The sequence below is a fragment of the Dendropsophus ebraccatus genome, chromosome 5 (assembly GCF_027789765.1).
Source record: "Dendropsophus ebraccatus isolate aDenEbr1 chromosome 5, aDenEbr1.pat, whole genome shotgun sequence".
Classification (NCBI taxonomy): Eukaryota; Metazoa; Chordata; class Amphibia; order Anura; family Hylidae; genus Dendropsophus; species Dendropsophus ebraccatus.
In genome coordinates this window covers 6,143,766-6,170,098 of record NC_091458.1, presented here as the reverse complement: position 1 = coordinate 6,170,098, position 26,333 = coordinate 6,143,766, and the positions used below count along the sequence as shown (strand labels likewise).

The window sequence follows — 26,333 nt, the reverse complement described above, 5'->3', positions numbered from 1 at the left end:
TGATCTCACAAAGAAGCCTAGAACTTCATTCTGAGGCCTAAATGAAACTCTTACCTCTGCTGAGATCACAGTGGAGGAGGCGACCACTAGAGAGGCACACATGATATGTACATGGAGGTTCTTGGAGAAGACCACCACTGTCGAGGTGAAGAACACACAATATCAGAAGATATTTCTAAAAAGCCTTCATTCTGGGACCTACATGAAGCTCCACTAATGAGGTCACAGTGCAGGAGCTGATCACTAGAGAGAGGTGCCTACATGGGAGTCCTAGGAGAAGACCATCACTGTCCAGAAAGATCAGCTGGAGAACACAAAATGCCTTAATTCGGGGACCTACAAGAAGCTCTCACCCCCACATTGTGTAGTTCACCATCCTTAGAGGAACAGTCTCTAGTGAATTTTAGAAGTTCAGACTTCTAGAAACATTTCTTTTAACATAGTAATGACTGGTGATGAAACTCTCCACCCCCTGTCTGTAAAGATTTATAAAAGAAGCCCCCTTTCTACATCTTCAGTTTCCTAGACCTCAAGAAACACTTTAGATGAACGTCAGCACTACAGAAGTAAAATCCAACCATCTATCTAATCATCTATGAAAAAAAAAAACATGAGTCTCGTGGAACTGGTGGGCATGATAACAGTGGAAGACAAACCATGGTGTTTTAGGTCACATGACACTTATTCATGGTCAGACCCCAATAAGTCCTTCTATTTAGAGACATCTTTTGGAAGTGTTTCATAATTTGGTACTGATCTACAATGACCATAAAAGTCTTCTTGATTTGTAGACGACCCACGGATTGAATCTCTAAAAAACTTCATGGGTGTTACTTTTCTTCTGCTTTCTCCTGCTACCTCCTACTACATTACCACCTACTAGTCAAAAATGTTAAGAAAAAGGCCTTGTTCGACCCCCAACTGAGCTTGAGGAAGGACGATCAGAAAGTAATTTGAGAAAGAGTGAAGAGTTGGGGTAAGGGGTCTCTGCGACCACGACTGGAAGGTTGCTAGAGGGTTTAGTTGTAGTGGGGGATAATGGTGGTTTGGTCTCATGAGGGAGTTAAAATGGCTGCTGGAGTTAGTAGAGTGGGTGGGCTTAGCTGGGGGGCTTTGTGCAGAGACAAAGAGAATTAGCTAGGCAGCGGGAATACCTGTGGGAGGTATGTCAGGTGAGATAGGTGTGAGAGGGGGCGGGGTTAGGGGAATAAAAGGAGAGGGAGTGTAGGATGGGTTAAGCACTTTTTGCAGGTCCCACCCTCCCACCCTGTTTGTGAACATAGTTTTTGTATTGCTATGTTTTGTTATGGTTTTGTTATATTGCAGTTTTAATGTTTATGTAAGGCGGAAATCACGCTCCCCTTTTCCAGGTGGTTCCATTTGGTGAGGGGCCCCTTGCCGTGGTTTGGCTAGGCGGCTGCCTGCGGTCAATGGGGGAGGAATGGCCTAGGCGGGTCACCCTCTCCCTCACCTTGGTTCCTGCGGAGAAGGAGGGCGTGATTTGTGTCGGGCCTCCCCATATGTGTAAGTTATAATAAAAGGCAGCAGATGCTGCCAAAAATTTTTGCCAAAAATGTGTGTGTGTTATGTATTTCTGTTTTATGTAAGTTTTAGCAAGGGAGGGAGTGGGGTTAGCAGGTTCCCCCCTTAGGGGTGTGTAAAACTTTATTCATCTCTCACTAGTACTGGTGACTGTTTCAAGTTCAAGACTTTATTCCCAAAGTTTGCACCATAGACCTGCTGACTTTCTCTTCCCAGTACCAATTCCTTAATCTCTTTGGACCCATATATCTATGAAATTCAATTACTGGCAAGTTTATGTGGGTGCTCAGTCACCTGGGTGGTAGTTGGAATTTAAAATGACCCCTATCTAGTCTGGTGTCTGCCATATGTTAAGCTCCCGATTTTGGTTAGTGCTTTGTAATCTAAGCCCCCTACTGACTTTATACTAAAGTCATCTGAAACCGCCCCCTTGGGCAAACCTTCTTAATGAGAGGAGTTCATCTATAACAATTGCAAGAAAGAGTCCACTCAAGGCTCCTACATTTTCAGAGGTAGCAGCAGCCAAAGCCTTAGGACCCTATTACACGGGACGATTATCGTTCGAAAAATCGTTATATCGTTCGAATTTAAAGTATAATCGTTCTATGTAATTGCAGGTAGCGATTGAAAAATGGTTCGTATGTCGTTGATCGTTGATTTAGCTCTGAACCCAAAATCATTGTTAATTGTTCGCTGTAATTCCACATTCGTTCGCTGTAGTTCTGCATTTTTCACTAATCGTTCAGAGTATTTGCACGTTATTCATTGTTTTGCTAGGATCAGAAGGAGTAAACGATCATAGTAACAATCGCAATAACGATCATAGTAACGATGGTAACTAACCAATATTGTTCTGTGTAATATGGTGAACAATTTTAGATTAATGGTAAACAATCTAGTTCGCAATCTAGTTTGCGCTTGCAGTCACAAGAGTCTCCGGCTGATGCGCGGCTGCCGGGGGTGTGCCGTCCTCTCCCCGGCAGCGCGCACATCACACAGCTCCTAGTGCCGCCTGGGGCCCTGACTTCCGGTACTGGGAGCGCACGTACCGGAAGTCAGGGCCCAGGCGGCACTAGGAGCTGTGCGATGTGCGCGCTGCCGGGGAGAAGACGGGACACCCCCGGCAGCCGCGCATCAGCCGGAGACTGCAGAAGGAGATAGAATCGACGGGGGAACGCAGGGTAGGTGAGTTGTATTTTGTTATTTTTGTGTTATTTACTGACTGGGGGGGGGAACCATCTATAAAGGGGGGGAAAGAGGGGGACCATCTGTAAAGGGAGGGGGGGGAGAGGGGGACCATCTATAAAGGGGGGAAAGAGGGGGACCATCTATAAAGGGAGGGGGGAGAGGGGGACCATCTATAAGGAGGGAAAGAGGGGGACCATCTATAAAGGGGGGAAAGAGGGGGACCATCTATAAAGAGGGGAAAGAGGGGGACCATCTATAAGGGGGGGAGGGGGACCATCTATAAAGTGGGAAAGAGGGGGACCATCTATAAGGGGGGGAAGAGGGGGACAATCTATAGAGGGGAAAAAAGGGGGACCATCTATAAGGGGGGAAAGAGGGGGACCATCTATAGAGGGGGAAAGAGGGGGACCATCTATAAGGGGGGAAAGAGGGGGACCATCTATAAGGGGGGAAAGAGGGGGACCATCTTTGAGGGGGGAAAGAGGGGGACCATCTATAAGGGGGGGGGGGAAGAGGGGGACAATCTATAGAGGGGGAAAGAGGGAGACCATCTATAAAGGGGGACCATCTCCTATAGGATTAGCACCCTCCTCTCCTGACATCCTCTGTGCTGCTGGGACCTCCCCTATAGATCAGCACCCTCCTCTCCTGACATCCTCTGTCCTGCTGTGACCTCCCCTATAAGACCAGCACCCTCCTCTCCTGACATCCTCTGTTCTGCTCGGACCTCTCCTATAGATCAGCACCCTCCTCTCCTGACATCCTCTGTGCTGCTGTGACCTCTCCTATAAGATCAGCACCCTCCTCTCCTGACATCCTCTGTGCTGCTGTGACCTCTCCTATAAGATCAGCACCCTCCTCTCCTGACATCCTCTGTGCTGCTGTGACCTTGGGGCAACACAGGGGACCAGGTGAGGTGGCAATATGTTTATTGGGGGCAGTGGAGGTGGGGTGGGCAATGCTTACTGGGGGTAGCAGCAAGGGACCAAACATTATGTTTATTGGGGCCAGCAGGGAGGGGAGGCAGGCAGTGTTTATTGGGGACAGTGCAGGGGGGGGGGGGCGCAGTAGCAGATTTTAATGTGGGCGAATTGACTGGGGGGGAAAGCCCGGGGCCCAGGGTACATTTAATCCGCCACTGGAAAAACCACAACAAAATTTATGAAAAACACAGATAAGAAGAGTAGGTCTCCTCCTCAATGTAAATAAACTGTGGTTCTTCTTCAGATAAATCCTTCTTGAGACCCCAAGATATAAACTAGAACCACGATTTCTGGGTCCGGTCAAAGGTTTGATGTGCTATAAGATGTGTCTTTGAGGATCTTAGGCTTTTTTATACATCATTGCTCAAGCCACTTTGTCTTCTATAGATAACATAAGAGTACCATAACTAAATAATATCGCACAGTACCAGACAACAAGGTCATCTCTCTACAGGGTCCAAATTTTATTTGCCATATGGTGCTAAATATTACCATATCAAGATGAATTAAAGTTGCCTATAATTTCCAATAAGTTGTTGTATGTGGGGTGAAGATTACATGTCATTCATGTCTTCTGTGGTTTGGTCATCCCTAAGGCTGGGTTCACACTACATATATATCAGTCAGTATTGTGGGCCTCATATTGCAACCAAAACCAGGAGTGGATTAAAAACACAAAAAGGATCTGTTCACACAATGTTGAAATTGAGTGGATGGCCGCCATATAACCTTTCCTCATGAACCCCACTTTTCTTCTAGGCGATCTAAATGCAAATAATACTGGAACGATACTCTATTTTGATGTTCACAAATATGGTGACCCTTATCCCCCAGTTCCTACCCTCACAGTGGACCATGATTTTGATGTTTTGGTACTCACCAATGAGTGGCACATTTTCAGATGGTGGCATACTCTCAGCCACGAGCAGCTGGAACACAGTGAGAGCCAACAGGACGGTGACTCCCAGGGACACCTTCTCTCCAGAGTCTGCCGGGAGGTAGAACCCTAGCGGTGCCAGGAACGAGATCATCACACAAGGTAGAAGAAGGTTAAAGATGTAGAATGAAGCCCTCCTCTTCAGGATGAGAGTGTAGGTGACGTCAGGGTATGGTTCTGAGCAGCAACCATAGGTGATTACATTCTTCTTCGCCGGCATTCCCAGAACCTCCCACTCAACGTTCTCCACAAAGTCGGTCAGATCCCCAGTGTCCAGATGGTTTAGGATGTCAATCTGATTCCCGTTATATGTCCAAGAGCCAAAGGTCAAGCGACATTGCTGACCATCAAAGGGGAAGAAGGAGACATCCACTTTACAAGAGCTTTTGGTGATGGCTGGAGAGTCCCACATGATCTGCCCATCGTATCTGATCACTACATTGGTTTCCATTGAGCCTGTGAACTGGTCATCAGCACTGAAAAACAAGGATAGCTCGTAATAGTTTCCAGCATAGACTTATTGTACTGATCTTGAGTGGCATCATGTCTTTTTCTCCACTCACATTCAGAGCTGCATTCACAATTCTGCTGACATGTGAGGGATCACAAGGCCTAGATCTACTATGCTCTACCCAGCGTTCAAGGTTCTAGACACTGGAAGATCATCAACAAGAAAATGGGGCCTACGTGGGAGTCCTAGGAGAAGACCACCACTGTCCAGAAAGATCAGCAAGATGCCTTCATTTGGGGACCTACAAGATGGTGTAGTTCACCATCCCTAGAGGAACAGTCTCTAGTGAGTTTTCGACGTTCAGGCTTTTAGAAACATTTGTAATAACTGGTGATAGATGTGGTCAGCAGGAATGTGTGACTGTGTTATAAGTCCTGATGTAACTCGGGATCAGTGGAGATTTACACACTCATTTAAAGTTCATGATAGCCCTGAGCAATAAGGGTCGCCACATTTAAAAACAAACATAACATTAAATACAAGGCAGTACAATGAGCATTTCACCGTTGAGTTCTCTTCCCAGTTATTAGATGCAAAGTTGTAATTCGGTCGCAGGGCTCTGAGAGTCACCTCTGCTGAAGAACATGAGCCGCCTCAGACAGCAGCTGCACCTGCGATTGTGTTTCACCTTCTCTCTGAGCCCTGGCACAACATGGGGCTGAAATCCCTGCAGTCATGAGATGCGTGGAGCTCTATGTATTCATTCTGTACAGCCGCTGTCTCGATACCAGGGGTCTGCAGACAGATGAGGACCACCTTTGTTGCAGAAGGTCTGGATTACACCAGCTGTTCCTTAGTTATATCTGTTCCTGGGGAAGGTGGGTGATAACTAATATGGTCTCAGCTTTCCCAGGATCCTAAATGGCAAGTGTGCCCATATAGGTAGTGATACACAACCACACCCCTACATATCACTACATCATTAGGCAGATTCGCCATCCAGAACCAGCTGGCGCTGTAATGTTGGCCATATTGTTTGTCACCCACCTTACCCATTTACATATATAACTGGACTACGAGGCTGATTGGGGACAGGGGCTGAGATAAGCCAAACCCAGGCTGGAAAGTTCACGAGCTGATGAACCTCAACCTCATCCGACCTACTTGTTATATAGGACTATATCAGGTCTCCATACATAACTGCTAGGTATACGGATGGTATCGAGTCCATCATAATCGTCCTTATTCCAGCGCAGGTAGGCATCATACCAAACCTGGCGAATCCAGAGGTAAGCCATTAGGATCTGATTCCGCTCATCCTGCAAAAAAAACAAGTGTCAGAAAAACCTTACTGACGTAATGGCTCACATTGTGTCTTCTGTTCTGGTCACATCAAGAGCTGCATTCAAAATTCAGCATGGAATTCATTAGCTCCCACCACTACTAGCTTAGATAAGGGTGCCTTTACACCCTTATCAGAGATTCATCTGACAGATTTTTGAAGCCAAAGCCAGGAATGGATTTGAGAAGATGAGAAATCTCAGTCTTTCCTTTATGACCTGTTCTCTATTTATAGTCTGTTCCTGGCTTTGGCTTCAAAAATCTGTCAGATAAATCTCTATGTGCAAAGGCATTCTAAGACCCCATAATGGACTACTAGAGGGGGACACAGCAAATTCTTGACTCACAAAAAATCATTCTCCAGCATTCAGGAGAGGAAAACCCCTTGTGGAGGAAACCTCTAAGGAAGCATGGCAGAAAGATTGTCTGCTAATAATAAATCTCACCCTCCTATTACACACATTTACTCCATATTACACTTATTTACTCCATGCAAGGCTACAGGGGCTGTAGGTCACCCCTCCACCCCCACCCTCAAATAAAGTCATGTTCTTAGGGCTTTGGGAAAGTCTTTAAAGGGTCGTTTTTAAATGGACCAAGGGGACTCAGGATTGCTATGGTGTGTGGAATAGAAATTATCAGGTACAAGTTTAGGTCTCAGTCTGGGGGGGGTGACTTTACCATGTCGATGATCTGTGACAGGGTGACCTGCAGCGTCACATTCATAGCCTTGTCCATGTCTTCTACTGGCCGGAGGGCATTGGAGTAGTTGGCAAATAAGTCATTCATCAGTTTGTAGGCGAACTTCCCCTGAGCCCCCAGAACTCCTGGAACAAAGACGAAAACTCAGTTAATGGTGGAAACCAGACAAAGACAGAGAATGCAAATGTCGAGGATGAGCCTGGCGTGTCCAAAATTAGTATAATGTACCAAGCTGAAGACTGGACAAACAGTCAGCTGAGCCAAAGATGATTCACACTATTCCAGTACATCAGTAACCCTATTCTACATGCTATCTATATGGGTTAAACAGGAGCCGCACTGCTTATGACCTTCCAGGGCTTCAGGCCGGGTCTGCACCAGTAACACAACTCGCATCATGTTTAGAGTTGAGCGAACCGGATTCGAGTCGATCCGAACCCGAACGTTCGGTATTTGATTAGTGGGGGCTGCAGAGCTTGGATAAAGCTCTAATGATATGGCCAATGGATACGGCCAATGACTATATCCATGATTTCCACATAGCCTTAGGGCTTTATCCAACTTCAGCAGCCACCGCTAATCAAATGCCAAAAGTTCGGGTTCGGATGGACTCCAGCATGCTCCAGGTTCGCTCATCTGTAATCATGTTCTATCCAGGAATATCTTGTGATGCCCTGGAGCCACATGGCAGAAGTTATAGAGACTGGGAAACTGCTGCTTCCAGCCATACTACAGGTGTTTTCCCGTATACGGAGGACACACATTGTGAGGAACCCTCAGCTGTGAGAAGTATCAGGATGGATTTTCACGTTCCTATTTACTCCCAACCTCCCGTGTTCTCAACTGCTGTTATATTAGCGCTCTGACAATATGGCTGCCATTACCAGTCGCCTTATAGATGCCAGCAGATACTGTGCAGACAAGGCATCCATTTCATATATTCTAGAACAGATTAGTTACGGAGACGCTTCTTTCCCATAATGCTCGCTGATTACATCAATGTCGGAAAAGTGAAATCCAATTAAAAAGAAATTAAGGAAAGAAGAGATAATGAACGTCAGATACGATGCAACAGATCCGCAATATCTCTTAAAGGGGCCGCACCACTTATTATAGCATAAGGTTAAATAGAATGTAACCCTCCCTACTGGTAACATCTCCCATTGGGGTAAACGCTGCAGAAGCACAGACCTCTCTCCTCTGCTGACAGTCTGTTACAATGTATCAGTGCAGGTACCATGTATCAGTCAGGAGTTAGGCTGTGTGGCTTACAGAGCATTGTCTGGATATAACTATAACCAAGTAGGAGCTGGGAGAAGTATGAAGGGAAGGGGCAGGTAGGTCAGTAGCCAGGGGCCCTATACCTCTGTGCAGCCAGGGGCTCCGCACCACCACCATCCAGGGGCCCCCACCACCATGCAGCCTGGGAGTCCGCACCACCACCATCCAGGGGCCCCCACCACCGTGCAGTCTGGGAGTCCGCACCACCACCATGCAGCCTGGGAGTCCGCACCACCACCGTGCAGCTGGGAGCCAACACCCTCAGCATTCAGGGGCTCCCATCCGCGACATTTCCGCTCAACCCTTTATTTAGTAACTTTTTATGTTTAATGTTCTTCATCCTCATGATGACGTGTGACAGGACCGCAGATGTATAGATGGAGCCCCGGGGGCGCTCCTGAGTGACGCCAGATCTGGGTCAGCACTCACTCCTGCGTGGACACTGTCAATAAATGATAAGCTCAGCGCCTGGTGCATCGCTCAGTGAGAGCAGCCGGTGGTTCGCCATGTATTATGGCACCTACACCCGGATACAGGACCCCGTGCCGCATAGCAGTGATCAGCTCTATGGGTTCTAGTGTCCTCATTTATCGCTTGCAGAGTGGCGAGGAGACGCCGGTGGACTGTGCTGGGGCCGAGCTACATAGTTAGGTTGAAAAATAAACACATGTCCATCAAGTTTAACCAGGGAGTGTGTAGGGGTGTTTGTTAATGTATATTACAGAGAAGGGTGTGCCTACATGGGGGTGCTCACTACACGGGGATTACCTACATGGGGGTGCTCACTACACGGGGATTACCTACATGGGGGTGCTCACTACAGGGGGATTACCTACATGGGGGGTGCTCACTACACGGGGATTACCTACCTGGGGGTGCTCACTACAGGGGGATAACCTACATGGGGGGTGCTCACTACAGGGGGATTACCTACATGGGGGGTGCTCACTACACGGGGATTACCTACCTGGGGGTGCTCACTACACAGGGATTACCTACCTGGGGGTGTCCACTACAGGGGGATTACCTACATGGGGGGTGCTCACTACAGGGGGATAACCTACATGGGGGGTGCTCACTACAGGGGGATTACCTACATGGGGGGTGCTCACTACAGGGGGATAACCTACATGGGGGGTGCTCACTACACAGGGATTACCTAACTGGGGGTGCTCACTACAGGGGGATAACCTACATGGGGGGTGCTCACTACAGGGGGATTACCTACATGGGGGGTGCTCACTACACGGGGATTACCTACATGGGGGTGCTCACTACACGGGGATTACCTACATGGGGGGTGCTCACTACAGGGGGATTACCTACATGGGGGGTGCTCACTACACGGGGATTACCTACATGGGGGGTGCTCACTACACGGGGATTACCTACCTGGGGGGTGCTCACTACAGGGGGATAACCTACATGGGGGTGCTCACTACAGGGGGATTACCTACCTGGGGGTGCTCACTACACGGGGATTACCTACCTGGGGGTGCTCACTACACAGGGATTACCTACATGGGGGGTGCTCACTACAGGGGGATTACCTACATGGGGGGTGCTCACTACACGGGGATTACCTACATGGGGGTGCTCACTACACGGGGATTACCTACATGGGGGGTGCTCACTACAGGGGGATTACCTACATGGGGGTGCTCACTACACGGGGATTACCTACCTGGGGGTGCTCACTACAGGGGGATTACCTACATGGGGGTGCTCACTACACGGGGATTACCTACCTGGGGGTGCTCACTACACAGGGATTACCTACATGGGGGGTGCTCACTACAGGGGGATTACCTACATGGGGGGTGCTCACTACAGGGGGATAACCTACATGGGGGTGATCACTACACGGGGATTACCTACCTGGGGGTGCTCACTACACAGGGATTACCTACATGGGGGGTGCTCACTACCGGGGGATTACCTACCTGGGGGTGCTCACTACACGGGGATTAGCTACATGGGGGGTGCTCACTACAGGGGGATTACCTACATGGGGGGTGCTCACTACAGGGGGATTACCTACCTTGGGGTGCTCACTACAGGGGGATTACCTACATGGGGGTGTCCACTACAGGGGGATTACCTACATGGGGGGGTGCTCACTACAGGGGGATTACCTACCTTGGGGTGCTCACTACAGGGGGATAACTTACATGGGGGTGTCCACTACAGGGGGATTACCCACATGGGGAATACTATTTACTGGGGAGGATAAAATACAGCCTACAGCGGGGATCCTTCATCTAAATGCCTTACGAGGATACAACAGCCTATATGGGACTTAACAACCTAACACTTGTATGGGGGCACATATAGCACCAGATGGAAAGCAGGGAGAAGACACCAGTGGACTGTGCTGGGGCTGAACTACATAGTAAGGTTAAAACATACGTCGATCAAGTTCAGCCAACTTGATATTGCTATATATTGTTCAGAGAGGGCTTAACTACTGTGGTGTCCTACCACGGGTGTTACTATTGGTTACACCTTTCAGAAAAGTCTGTACTTATTGTGTAAAAGTGGTGATGAAAGTAGTGATAAAGTTTCGCCAATAGATGTTGCTGTGTTAGATATGTGTATTTAGATGCTGCACAGCTGAAGTGTGTAAAGGGTCATTGTTTGTATGTCACATGGATCTAAGAACCAATAGAAATTTGTTCTTCTCTCCTATCATCTCTCTCTTTACTTCTTCTGTTGCACTCTTCACCCACTCACAGCGCACTTTAGAAATGCTGAGGAAGTCACATGGGTGGAGAAAGTGCATGGGTCTTTTCGTGTTGGACATTGTAAAGGAAGGACGCAAGCTAAACAGCTCTCTACAGTGGTCCTCTCTGGGACCTGGCCCTCTGCCAGATCCCCTACTCAAGTCAATCTTAGTCAGTGCCCCGTAAGGGTAAGAAGCAAGACAGCTAACAGTTTTCTTCTCAGTAACGCTACACAACACTATGCAGTGTCAAGCCCCTTTCAAGAGAGGACAAGTCAGAGACAACCTCAACCCACGCCGTGGACTAGGAGAGTCACAGAGCAGGAAAGTATTCACAGACAGCAGTAAGCTAGGAATTGATCCGGATAGAGCAAAGTTGCAGTAAGCCTAGGGACTCTATCTCGCAGTACGGTTGTCAGCAGGGAACCCTCAGCATTCCGCTCATTCCAGGTAACAAGGTCTGGGGCTTGTGTCACCCTCTAGGACGGGTCCCCCAAATCTAGTGGGCATAAAGTGGTGTGGAGACTAAAAGGTCAATACACGGGCACAAGTGTTCTTCTAAGTATTCTTCTACCTCATCCTCCAACATCCTGGCAGAGCAAAGTACTACTTGGGTTGAGACTCTCATGACATCCTCCTCTCTGCTCTTCTGCTCCTTTGTATCACTCAGCACGCTACTCAGTCAGCACAACTGTATTCTACACTACATTCCTATCGCAGATTTGGCGCTGTATTGTCAAATCAATATTATCAAGTGCTTTATCAGGAGAAACATCCATTGTCCTTACCTGCTGCAAGCACGTACTTTTCTAGTAAAAACAAGCTTATTTATGAACAAGAGACTCTGTGATCTTTCACCTTACACCGACACAGTGTACTTCACATCCTTGGGACACTTCCCCTTTCTGTGGGTGGCGGTACCGATAGTCCTGGAGGGTCACTACACCAATCTGGCCATCTGTGATCACACTATCCCAAGGCACCCTGTAGCAGCCCGGCAGGACACTGTCCACAGGGGAAAAAGGTACAATCGGCCTCCTTAAATAAAAGCAGGTTTGCCACCACATCTGTGATGCCCCACTGGCATCGGCTGTATCTCGGCCAACCACCACCAAAGTGGCGTCACCATCTAGCAAGTGACCGGCCAATCATCCGATACAACATCACCGGGGGCTCACACCACACTACTATCTGGAGATACAGAAGGGATCCAACTACTATATAGGAAGTGTGGTGGGTGCTCGGGTGGTGTTCTACTACCGGTCACACTCTGAGGTGGTAGCAGTGACGCCACTTTTATGGTGGTTGGTAGTGCAGTATAGCCTAGCCAGTGCTGGTTCTGCCATGATGCCAGTGCTAACTCAGCACACAGGTGTGGTGTTATACCTGCTTTTAATTGTGCATGGCTATTCTGTTCCCCTGAAAAGGTCGGTGACCTGCCGGGTTGTGATGGGTCCCTTGGGCTCTTATAACGGTGGTCCAGAGTGGGGAGATGACCCACCTGGACTGTTGGTACCATCACCCACAGAAAGGGGAGATGACCCAAGGATGGTGTAGCCGGTGTGTGTAGGTGCTGTGCAATGATCACTGAGTCCCAGGAGAATAAATAAAATGGCTTTACTAATAGTCTCTTGCAATACAGGATAGCTTGGCAATGGATAACTTCTGTGATACAGACTTGGGTACATTGAATCTGTGCTGGGAGACACCTTAAGTGCTGAGGTAGAGGAGCAGTGCTTGTGTAGCTTAGTGTTGAGGATAGTAGAGGAGTTGTGCCCGTGTTTCATCCAACCACCTTCTGCCCTGCAGTGTCGGGGTACCTGTCCTACTAGGGGGACAAATGCTCCAGACTAAGTTACCTAGGCAAAGCTAAGTGTCTGATTGTGTGCCGGTTTCACCTGCGCTGCAAGATAGAGTACATGGACCTTAGTACAGTTGCTTTGCTCTATCGGGGTCATTTCCTCTGCCTTAGGATACCGCCCTGCACCTTTAAGAGAACTTCACGGCGTGGGCTGGGGTGATCTCTGACTTGTTTTCCTTTCAGGGTCTAACACTGCATAGTGTCTGTAACTAAAGTCTTAGAAAGAAGAGTTTTGGGATTCTCCATACTCTTGTGTCTCTGTCCTCTAACACAACTCAACTGGACTGTCCCAGACAGGGAACCTGGCAGAACCAGGCCCTGGCTAAGTTTAGCAGGGATGCCTGGTGTGTGTGTGTCCTACTCCTCAGAGAATCAGAGGGAAACTGACGCTACACTTCCCCTCCCCAAGTGACTACTTCCTACAGGGTATGTAAGGGTCCCTGTGAGTGGTGAAGAGAGTGTGCATAGAAATGAGAACAGAGATAGGTAGAGAAGACAGAAGTATTGCCACAGAATCACATTATATAAAGAAACAATAACCCTTTAGTAACTACAGCTGTGCAATACATATATACAAGTTTATACATAGAACGCTGACATCTAGTGGTGAAACTCACAAACACCTTCATCACCACCTTAAGTTTGAGTACAAGGCTTTGCAACAGGTGCCAGACAAGGAACACTAGTGGTGGGACAAGACAGAAGTCCAGAAGGAACCCAACTACCATATGGGGACACAGAGGAACCAATCTACTACTTGTGGGTACAGAGTGAACCAAACTACTATATGGGGACACGGAAGAGACCTAACTATTATATTGGAGTATAGAGGGAACCTAACAACTATATGCGAGTACACAGGGGACCTAACAACTATATGTGGGTACAGAGGGGGGCCATACTTCTATATGGCAGTACAGAGGGGAATAATAATTATATGGGTGCACATGGGACCTAATTACTATTAGGGTCACAGAGGAGGCATAATACATATAATGTTTCTCTGGCAGATTCTGAACAGAAGAGTTGTGGTTCAAGCCAAAAAAAAAAAAAAAAAAGTGAGAAACTGTGATCAGAGAAGATGCCCCCTGTGGTCACTAGAGGAAGGAGCAAGGTCCCAATAGCATAGAGGATGTCAGAAGAGGAGTGTGCTGATCATATAGGAGAGGTCACAGCATGAAAGTTACACAGAGGAAGGAGCAGGGTCCCCAGCGGCACAGAGGATGTCAGGAGAGGAGTGTGCTGATCATATAGGAGAGGTCACAGGATGAAAGTTACACAGAGGAAGAAGCAGGGTCCCCAGCGGCACCAGTGGCGGTCTTTGGCACCAAGCACCCCAAGCGATCGCTTGGGGCCCCCAACATCCAGGGGGCCCCCCATGCCCCGCTCTTGTGCTCAAGACCGCTGGACAGGGCCGCTGCCCCACTCGCTTCTGCCATCTGAACTGTAACTATGAGCACTCATAATGAGCGCTCATAGTTACATGCAGCAGCACTGACAGGGCGGGAGACATTGGCTCCCTTCCTGTCAGTCACTCTTGTGGCCACAGGAAGGGTTTTCCCTGCGGACACAAGTGGCAGCTTTGTCCTTGTGGTGCCGGCGCTCCAGTGACATCACTAGAGCATCGGCGCCAGGACAAGAGGAGTGCGGCCTATTGTGATCGCAGGGAAAACCCTTCCTGCGGCCACAAGAGTGAAGAGAAGAGGAGACGCCCGGACCCAGGTGAGTATAAGTGTTTGTTTTATTGTGTTATATACTATATGGGAGGAGGAGCACACAGGGGTCTGTGTAACTGGGGGAGCGCACAGCGGGGGTCTATATAAATGGGGGGAGCACACAGGGAGGATATATAACAGGGGGAGCACACAGGGGGGCTACAGACTACTGGAGCTTCACAATGGGGTCTATAAACTACTGGGGGCAGCACACAGGGGGTCTATATACTACTTGGGGCAGCAGAATGGGGTCTATATACAACTTGGAGAGCACACAGGAGGTCTATATCCAAGTGGGAGAGCACACAGGGGGGCTATATACTACTGGGGGAGCACACAGGGGTCTATATACTACTGTTGGGGTACACAGAGGGTCTTTATACTACTGGGGGAACATACAGGGGGTCTATATACTACTTGTGAGGCACACAGGTGGTCTATATATAACTGGGGGAGCACACAGGGGTCTGTATACAACTGGGGCAGCACACAAGGGGTCTATATAATACTGGTGGGGCACACAGGGGGTCTATATACTACTGGGGAACCACACAGGGGGTTTATATACTACTGGAGAAGCACACAGGGGTCTGTATCGAAGTGGGGGAGCACACAGGAGGTCTATATCCAAGTGGGGGAGCACACAGGGGGGCTAAATACCCCTGAGGGAGCACACAGGGGGCCTATATACAACTGGGGCAGCACACAGGGGGTCTATATACAACTGGGGCAGCACACAGGAGGTCTATATACTTCTGGGGGAGCACACGGGGGGCTATATATAACTGGGGGAACACACAGGGGTCTATATACTACTGGGGGAAGCAAACAAGGGGCATATACTACTGGGGGAAGGACACAAGGAGTATATATTACTGTCAGTAGCGCACAAGGGGTATATACTACTGGGGGAAACACACAGCGGTCTATTGTTTTGGAACGCGTGTCGAGGGGGGGGCCCCAGACATAACTTCGCTTGGGGCCCCAGAAATGCCAAGACCGCCCCTGAGCGGCACAGAGGATGTCAGGAGAGGAGTGTGCTGATCTTATAGGGGAGGTCACAGGATAAAAGTTACACAGAGGAAGGAGCAGGGTCCCCAGCAGCACAGAGGATGTCAGGAGAGGAGTGTGCTGATCTTATAGGGGAGGTCACAGCAGCACAGAGGATAACAGGAGAGGAGGAGGCTGATCTTATAGGGGAGGTCACAGCAGCACAGAGGATAACAGGAGAGGAGGAGGCTGATCTTATAGGGGAGGTCACAGCAGCACAGAGGATGTCAGGAGAAGAGGGTGCTGATCTTATAGGGGAGGTCACAGCAGCACAGAGGATGTCAGGAGAGGAGTGTGCTGATCTTATAGGGGAGGTCACAGCAGCACAGAGGATGTCAGGAGAGGAGTGTGCTGATCTTATAGGGGAGGTCACAGCAGCACAGAGGATGTCAGGAGAGGAGGGGGCTGATCTTATAGGGGAGGTCACAGCAGCACAGAGGATGTCAGGAGAGGAGTGTGCTGATCTTATAGGGGAGGTCACAGCAGTACAGAAGATATCAGGAGACGGGTGTGCTGATCATATGGGAGAGGTCACAGGATGAGAGTTACACAGGGGAAGGAGAAGGTTCCCCAGCAGCACAGAGGATGTCAGGAGAGGAGTGTGCTGATCTTATAGGGGAGGTCACAGCAGTACAGAAGATATCAGGAGACGGGTGTGCTGATCATATGGGAGAGGTCACAGGATGAGAGTTACACAGGGGAAGGAGAAGGTTCCCCAGCAGCACAGAGGATGTCAGAAGAGGAGTGTGCTGATCTTATAGGAGAGGTCACAGGGGGAAAGTTACACAGAGGAAGGAGCAGGGTCCCAGCAGCACAGATGATGTCAGGAGAGGAGGGGGCTGATCTTATAGGGGAGGTCCCCAGCAGCACAGAGGATTTCAGGAGAGGAGTGTGCTGATCTTATAGGGGAGGTCACAGCAGCACAGAGGATGTCAGGAGAGGAGTGTGCTGATCTTATAGGGGAGATCACAAGGTGAGAGTTACATAGAGGAAGCAGCAGGGTCCCAGGAGCACAGAGGATGTCAGGAGAGGAGGGGGCTGATCTTATAGGGGAGGTCCCAGCAGCACAGAGAATGTCAGGAGAGGAGGGTGCTGATCTTATAGGAGAGGTCACAAGGTGAGAGTTAGGGTGGGTTCACATTGAGGAATTCTCGCGGATTTTCAGGTGGTTTCCGCTGCAAAATGCGCGCGGAATCCGCACGGAATTCCGCCCATAAAGAATGAACATTGTGAATGTACATTGGCTTTAATGGGCTTTCCGCTTATTTGTTCACACAGCGGAATTTCCGCACTGAAAATTCCGCTGCGGATCCGTTTTCCGCCTGAAGAATTGACATGTCAATTCTTTGGGCGGATTCCGCTAGAGGAATCATATAGAAGTCAATGGGGCTTAAATTCTGCTGGAAATTCTGCTTGAATTCCGCGTCAATTCTGCTCAAATTCTGCTCCTATTCTGCCAGAGCTGAATAGGCGAGGAATTTCAGGCAGAAAACTTTCCTCTACAATTCCTCAAGAATTCCTCAGTGTGAATCCACTCTGCGGAATTCCGTCGTGTGTCCGCGCACCTTTCCGCCGGCTCCATAGACACCATTCTATGGGCCGGCGTATTGCGCTATCGGCCGAAAGAAGTGACATGTCCGCGAGAATTCTGTTGTGTGAACCCACCGTTACATAGAGAAAGCAGCAGAGTCCTAGCAGCACAGAGGATGTCAGGAGAGGAGTGTGCTGATCTTATAGGGGAGGTTCCAGCAGCACAGAGGATGTCAGGAGAGGAGTGAATAGAATGTCAGTAGTGCAGACTGACACAGAGGGCAGTATGATAGAGGGAGCGGGACACTGACACCCCATTCAGGGTGAGGGTATAGCGGTGGTCGTGGCTGGTCTATGGGCACGGCTGAGGATTGGACGCCCCCCTCCCCGGTGGTGAATGTTTCATGTGGCGGGATTACTTCTCCGCTGACATCTCCAGACTCACTTACAGATCAGGACAGCACCGGCAGCGATCAGGCAGCCATGGAGGACAGGCGGACACGCTCGATTGAATTACAACTAATTCAGAGATGTGAGGGGCGATTGTAGGATCCCAGGGACACCTGAGCCGGGAGATTTTACAGGGGGATCTGTTACAGGTGTCCGAGGAGGGAGGTGACCCCCACCCCGAGGGGACACCGAGCCCCCGCCACCCACCTGCCACTCACTCTATACAGTATATACATGACCTGAGGGGCTCGGGAGCCACACCGGCAACTGGAGAGTTAATGCCTCCGGGCTACTCAATATTTAAAGGGCCAGTATAATGAAAACTGCAAAAGTGCTGGAGCATTACAGTGTATAAGAGAAACAACTGATTATATACACACCGTATTACACTACACATAATGTAGTAGATGTCACCGGCAGTCCTATGTAACAGCACAGATAACACAGTGATATCTCTGAGTACACATAATGTAGTAGATGTCACCTGCAGTCCTATGTAACAGCACAGATAACACAGTGACATCTCTGAGTACAGGTAATGTAGTAGTCACCTGCAGTCCTATGTAACAGCACAGATAACACAGTGATATCTCTGAGTACAGATAATGTAGTAGCTGTCACCTGCAGTCCTATGTAACACCACATAACACAGTGATATCTCTGAGTACAGATAATGTAGTAGATGTCACCTGCAGTCCTATGTAACAGCACAGATAACACAGTGACATCTCTGAGTACAGATAATGTAGTAGTCACCTGCAGTCCTATGTAACAGCACAGATAGCACAGTGATATCTCTGAGTACACATAATGTAGTAGTCACCTGCAGTCCTATGTAACAGCACAGATAACAGTGATATCTCTGAGTACAGATAATGTAGTAGTCACCTGCAGTCCTATGTAACAGCACAGATAACAGTGATATCTCTGAGTACAGATAATGTAGTAGTCACCTGCAGTCCTATGTAACAGCACAGATAACACAGTGATATCTCTGAGTACAGATAATGTAGTAGATGCCACCTGCAGTCCTATGTAACAGCACAGATAACACAGTAATATCTCTGAGGACAGATAATGTAGTAGATGTCACCTGCAGTCCTATGTAACACCACAGATAACACAGTGATATCTCTGAGTACACATAATGTAGTAAATGTCACCTGCAGTCCTATGTAACAGCACAGATAGCACAGTGATATCTCTAAGTACAGATAATGTAGTAGATGTGACCTGCAGTCCTATGTAACACCACAGATAACACAGTGATATCTCTGAGTACACATAATGTAGTAGTCACCTGCAGTCCTATGTAACACCACAGATAACACAGTGATATCTCTGAGTACAGATAATGTAGTAGATGTCACCTGCAGTCCTATGTAACAGCACACATAACACAGTGATATCTCTGAGGACAGATAATGTAGTAGCTGTCACCTGGAGTCCTATGTAACACCACAGATAACACAGTGATATCTCTGAGTACAGATAATGTAGTAGATGTCACCTGCAGTCCTATGTAACACCACAGATAACAGTGATATCTCTGAGTACAGATAATGTAGTAGTCACCTGCAGTCCTATGTAACACCACAGATAACACAGTGATATCTCTGAGTACAGATAATGTAGTAGATGTCACCTGCAGTCCTATGTAACAGCACAGATAACACAGTGATATCTCTGAGGACAGATAATGTAGTAGATGTCGCCTGCAGTCCTATGTAACAGCACAGATAGCACAGTGATATCTCTGAGTACACATAATGTAGTAGTCACCTGCAGTCCTATGTAACAGCACAGATAACAGTGATATCTCTGAGGACAGATAATGTAGTAGATGTCGCCTGCAGTCCTATGTAACAGCACAGATAGCACAGTGATATCTCTGAGTACACATAATGTAGTAGTCACCTGCAGTCCTATGTAACAGCACAGATAGCACAGTGATATCTCTGAGTACAGATAATGTAGTAGATGCCACCTGCAGTCCTATGTAACAGCACAGATAGCACAGTGATATCTCTGAGTACAGATAATGTAGTAGTCACCTGCAGTCCTATGTAACAGCACAGATAACACAGTGATATCTCTGAGGACAGATAATGTAGTAGTCACCTGCAGTCCTATGTAACACCACAGATAACACAGTGATATCTCTGAGTACAGATAATGTAGTAGATGTCACCTGCAGTCCTATGTAACACCACAGATAACACAGTGATATCTCTGAGTACAGATAATGTAGTAGGCACCTGCAGTCCTATGTAACAGCACAGATAACACAGTGATATCTCTGAGTACACATAATGTAGTAGATGTCACCTGCAGTCCTATGTAACAGCACAGATAACACAGTGGTATCTCTGAGTACAGATAATGTAGTAGATGTCACCTGCAGTCCTATGTAACAGCACAGATAACACAGTGATATCTCTGAGGACAGATAATGTAGTAGCTGTCACCTGCAGTCCTATGTAACACCACAGATAACACAGTGATATCTCTGAGTACAGATAATGTAGTAGATGTCACCTGCAGTCCTATGTAACACCACAGATAACAGTGATATCTCTGAGTACAGATAATGTAGTAGTCACCTGCAGTCCTATGTAACACCACAGATAACACAGTGATATCTCTGAGGACAGATAATGTAGTAGTCACCTGCAGTCCTATGTAACACCACAGATAACACAGTGATATCTCTGAGTACAGATAATGTAGTAGCTGCCACCTGCAGTCCTATGTAACAGCACAGATAACACAGTGATATCTCTGAGTACACATAATGTAGTAGTCACCTGCAGTCCTATGTAACAGCACAGATAACACAGTGATATCTCTGAGTACAGATAATGTAGTAGATGTCACCTGCAGTCCTATGTAACACCACAGATAACACAGTGATATCTCTGAGTACAGATAATGTAGTAGCTGTCACCTGCAGTCCTATGTAACAGCACAGATAACACAGTGGTATCTCTGAGTACAGATAATGTAGTAGTCACCTGCAGTCCTATGTAACAGCACAGATAACACAGTGATATCTCTGAGTACACATAATGTAGTAGTCACCTGCAGTCCTATGTAACAGCACAGATAACACAGTGATATCTCTGAGTACAGATAATGTAGTAGATGTCACCTGCAGTCCTATGTAACACCACAGATAACACAGTAATATCTCTGAGGACAGATAATGTAGTAGCTGTCACCTGCAGTCCTATGTAACACCACAGATAACAGTGATATTTCTGAGTACAGATAATGTAGTAGCTGCCACCTGCAGTCCTATGTAACACTACAGATAACACAGTGATATCTCTGAGTACAGATAATGTAGTAGTCACCTGCAGTCCTATGTAACAGCACAGATAACACAGTGATATCTCTGAGTACACATAATGTAGTAGTCACCTGCAGTCCTATGTAACAGCACAGATAACACAGTGATATCTCTGAGTACAGATAATGTAGTAGATGTCACCTGCAGTCCTATGTAACACCACAGATAACACAGTAATATCTCTGAGGACAGATAATGTAGTAGCTGTCACCTGCAGTCCTATGTAACACCACAGATAACAGTGATATCTCTGAGTACAGATAATGTAGTAGCTGCCACCTGCAGTCCTATGTAACACTACAGATAACACAGTGATATCTCTGAGTACAGATAATGTAGTAGTCACCTGCAGTCCTATGTAACAGCACAGATAACACAGTGATATCTCTGAGTACAGATAATGTAGTAGATGTCACCTGCAGTCCTATGTAACACCACAGATAACACAGTGATATCTCTGAGGACAGATAATGTAGTAGAAGTCACCTGCAGTCCTATGTAACAGCACAGATAACACAGTGATATCTCTGAGTACAGATAATGTAGTAGCTGTCACCTGCAGTCCTATGTAACAGCACAGATAACACAGTGATATCTCTGAGTACAGATAATGTAGTAGATGTCACCTGCAGTCCTATGTAACACCACAGATAACACAGTAATATCTCTGAGGACAGATAATGTAGTAGCTGTCACCTGCAGTCCTATGTAACACCACAGATAACACAGTGATATCTCTGAGTACAGATAATGTAGTAGTCACCTGCAGTCCTATGTAACAGCACAGATAACACAGTGATATCTCTGAGTACAGATAATGTAGTAGTCACCTGCAGTCCTATGTAACACCACAGATAACACAGTGATATCTCTGAGTACAGATAATGTAGTAGATGTCACCTGCAGTCCTATGTAACACCACAGATAACACAGTGGTATCTCTGAGTACAGATAATGTAGTAGTCACCTGCAGTCCTATGTAACACTACAGATAACACAGTGATATCTCTGAGTACAGATAATGTAGTAATGTCACCTGCAGTCCTATGTAACAGCACGGATAACACAGTGATATCTCTGAGTACAGATAATGTAGTAGATGTCACCTGCAGTCCTATGTAACAGCACAGATAACACAGTGATATCTCTGAGTACAGATAATGTAGTAGATGTCACCTGCAGTCCTATGTAACAGCACAGATAACACAGTGATATCTCTGAGTACAGATAATGTAGTAGATGTCACCTGCAGTCCTATGTAACAGCACAGATAACACAGTGATATCTCTGAGTACAGATAATGTAGTAGCTGTCACCTGCAGTCCTATGTAACAACACAGATAATACAGTGATATTTCTGGGTACAGATAATGTAGTAGATGTGACCTGCAGTCCTATGTAACAGCACAGATAACACAGTGATATGTCTGAGTACAGATAATGTAGTAGATGCCACCTGCAGTCCTATGTAACAGCACAGATAACACAGTGATATCTCTGAGTACAGATAATGTAGTAGATGCCACCTGCAGTCCTATGTAACGGCACCCAGCTCAGCGGTAAAGCCTGAGGGTCTCTGATGAGACTGTGCACTCACCTGGCAGGAGGCAGAGACAGCAGCTGATCAGGGGCAGCAGTCTCATGGTGCAGCAGGTGCAGGGTGGAGATGCTGCTGGAGTTGAGGGGTTCAGGCCATAGAGGGTGTCAGGGTCCCCGGGTGCTGGGTGCCCCCAGCTTGAGCGCCGTGCCCTGTGTGGTTGTCACCCTGACTCTTTGACTCTGCAGCATCTCTCTCTCTGGTGGTGTCAGTCTGGAGGAGTCTGGGGCGCAGTCTTCACACCTCCTCAGACTTTCCTCCTCCTCTCTCCCAGCTCCTCTCATCCCTCCTTCTCCTGTCTGTCACTTTCCGCTCCTCCTCACTGTCTGGCATCTTTCTGGATTGTCTCTTGTGAATAGCAGCAGTCTCTCATGTATATTCTTTCTCCCGGGGGACAACCACCAATAGCGCCCAGCGGAGTTATCACAGTGTCCGTAGCCCAGATCCCAGTCTATGTTACTGCGCAACTTTACTCATAAGAGACTTCCACTGACTGCTCCTGTGCTGTCTCTTTCTCCTGTGCTGTCTCACCATCCACCTGTAGGAATCTTTCTTTAATTTACTCCATAACATCCACCTTCAGAGTCTCTTCTGAATCTCTGTTATCCTGTCTGTCATCACTTTGTTCCTCACCATCTTCAGCCTCGTCCCCACACTCCTCACCATCTTCAGCCTCTTCCCCACAGTCCTCACCATCTTCAGCCTCTTCCCCACAGTCCTCACCATCTTCAGCCTCGTCCCCGCAGTCCTCACCATCTTCAGCCTCGTCCCCGCAGTCCTCACCATCTTCAGCCTCGTCTCCGCAGTCCTCACCATCTTCAGCCTCTTCCCCACAGTCCTCACCATCTTCAGCCTCTTCCCCACAGTCCTCACCATCTTCAGCCTCTTCCCCACAGTCCTCACCATCTTCAGCCTCTTCGCCACACTCCTCACCATCTTCAGCCTTGTCCCCACACTCCTCACCATCTTCAGCCTCTTCCCCACAGTCCTCACCATCTTCAGCCTCTTCCCCACAGTCCTCACCATCTTCAGCCTCGTCCCCGCAGTCCTCACCATCTTCAGCCTCGTCTCCACACTCCTCACCATCTTCAGCCTCTTCCCCACACTCCTCACCATCTTCAGCCTCGTCCCCGCAGTCCTCACCATCTTCAACCTCGTCTCCACACTCCTCACCATCTTCAGCCTTGTCCCCGCAGTCCTCACATCTTTAGCTTCTTCCCCACAGTCCTCACCATTTTTAGCCTCATTCCCACACTCCTTCCTTTTTTCGTCCTTCTCTCCGTTCTCCTTACCATCTGCAGCCCCATCTTTGTGCTCCTTACTATCTTCAGCCTCTTTTCCCGCAGTCCTCACCATCTTTAGCCTCATGCCGCCATTACTCACCATCTTCCGCCTCATCCCTGCACTCCTTACCATTTTCAGCCTTCTGTCCGCGCCCTCACCATCTTCAGCCTCGTCCTCGTACTCCTCACCATCTTCAGCCTCGTGCCCGCACTCCTCACCATCTTCAGCCTTGTCCCCACACTCCTCACCATCTTCAGCCTAGTCCCCACACTCCTCACCATCTTCAGCCTTGTCCCCACACTCCTCACCATCTTCAGCCTCGTGCCCGCACTCCTCACCATCTTCAGCCTAGTCCCCACACTCCTCACCATCTTCAGCCTAGTCCCCACACTCCTCACCATCTTCAACCTTGTCCCCACACTCCTCACCATCTTCAGCCTTGTCCCCACACTCCTCACCATCTTCAGCCTCGTGCCCGCACTCCTCACCATCTTCAGCCTTCTATCCGTGCTTCATCGCCAGCCTTCTCCTTGTGCTTCACACCATCTTCAGCCTACTCCTCGTGCTTCACACCATCTTCAGCCTACTCCCTGCTCTCCTCCCCATCTTCAGCCTTCTTCCTGCGCTTCTCGTCATCTTCAGACACTTCCTTCATTTGATGTCATCTCTTGATCTTCACCTTCAGCCATCTAACCTTAATCCTGTCTATTCTTACCTATCTCCCCTCGATTCTCACCATCTCGTTCATCTTCAGAGAAGGGATTGTGAGGATTGTGGAGAGACATCTCCAATCCCTCCTGAGCGTCCTGTCTGATGTCTCCCATTGATCCTCTCCATACCCTCCATCTCATAGAGCTTCACTATCTATTCAATCTGCAGCCATCTCTCAAGATCCTCATCCCTAATCCATCCATTTTTAGACATCTCCACTTGATCCTCATGATCCTATTTATCTTGAGATGTCTCCCCTTAATCTGCTTCATCTCATCCATCTTCAGATATTACTTTTCAATTCTCATCATCCAGCCATCTTCTGTCAATCATAACCATCCTTCCATCATTAGCCACTTCCCCTTGATCCTCACTATCCAGATATCTCCCCTTGACCATAAACATCCATCTATTTTCAGCCATCTCCCCTCAATCACCATCCCATCCATCTTCAGTCATCACCCCTCGAAGCTCACGTCCATCCATCATCAGTCATCTCCCCTCGAAGCTCACCGCCCATCCATCATCAGTCATCTCCCCTCGAAGCTCACCGTCCATCCATCATCAGTCATCTCCCCTCGAAGCTCACGTCCATCCATCATCAGTCATCTCCCCTCGAAGCTCACCGTCCATCCATCATCAGTCATCTACCCTCGAAGCTTACCGTCCATCCATCATCAGTCAACTGCCCCCGAAGCTCACCATCCATCCATCATCAGTCATCTCCCTTCGATCCTAATCATCCATCCATAGTCAGTCATCTCCCCTCTATCCTTACCATCCCATCAATCTTCAGATATCTTCCCTCGATCCTCACCATCCGTCCATCCACCTTCAGCCATCTCCCCTCAATCACCATCCCGTCCATCCTCAGCCATTAGTGATGAGCGAGTACTAAAATGCTCGGGTGCTCGTTACTCGAGACGAGTATTTCCCGCTACTTGAGTGCTCGTTTCGAGTAACGAACCCCATTGAAGTCAATGGGAGACTCAAGCTTTTTTGCAGGAGACTCAAGTTTGGTAGAGAGAAGGTCGTGTGAAAACCTGTCAACCTCAAAAATTGATGGAAACACAACGAAAATGGACAGGAAACAGCAGGGGCAGCATGTATGCATGCCTCTGAGGCTGCCTAATGGCACTATTATGCCTAATTCTGCGCAACAGCAAAGAAAGTTCATTCAGCTCACCTGGCTAGTGCTACGACCTAGAGGCATCCAAATCCTCAACAGCAACAGACAATGGAAAGAGTAGTGGTCGGCACTTTCAAGAGTAAAAAACGTAGCTTTATTTTGTCATTTAAAATCCATGTCACAAATCCAAAAATATGTACAAGGCACGATCTGACGCGTTTCTGGCACTCAGCCCTTAGTCATAGAAAATGACTAAGGGCTGAGTGCCAGAAACGCGTCAGATCGTGCCTTGTACATATTTTTGCATTTGTGACATGGATTTTAAATGACAAAATAAAGCTAGGTTTTTTACTCTTGAAAGTGCCGACCACTACTCTTTCCATAATTCTGTGCAACAGCCTGGTTAAAACAGAGGTAGGCATAGGGACCACCCAAAAACTCAGCCTGACACAGCATGGCAGTGAGAACACAGGGAACCATTAAAACAGTGGTAGCATATCATGAACC

General features: G+C 48.0%; 1 protein-coding gene across 3 annotated transcripts in view; it reads right to left on the bottom strand.

The window, feature by feature from the left end:
- LOC138792220 (neuronal acetylcholine receptor subunit alpha-10-like) overlaps positions 1-26,333 on the bottom strand; it is a 77,485-nt gene that overhangs the window by 14,415 nt on the left and 36,737 nt on the right. For 2 of the 3 annotated variants that reach the window (XM_069969375.1, XM_069969374.1), the window contains exons 6-8: positions 7,124-7,269; positions 6,266-6,420; positions 4,594-5,126 (exon numbers count right to left, since the gene is read on the bottom strand). In XM_069969375.1, coding sequence (XP_069825476.1) covers positions 4,594-5,126; positions 6,266-6,420; positions 7,124-7,269 — 834 coding nt within the window. Of the gene's footprint in view, positions 1-4,593; positions 5,127-6,265; positions 6,421-7,123; positions 7,270-22,702; positions 22,906-26,333 lie in introns of those variants that run through there. The other variant, XM_069969376.1, reaches the window with a different exon arrangement.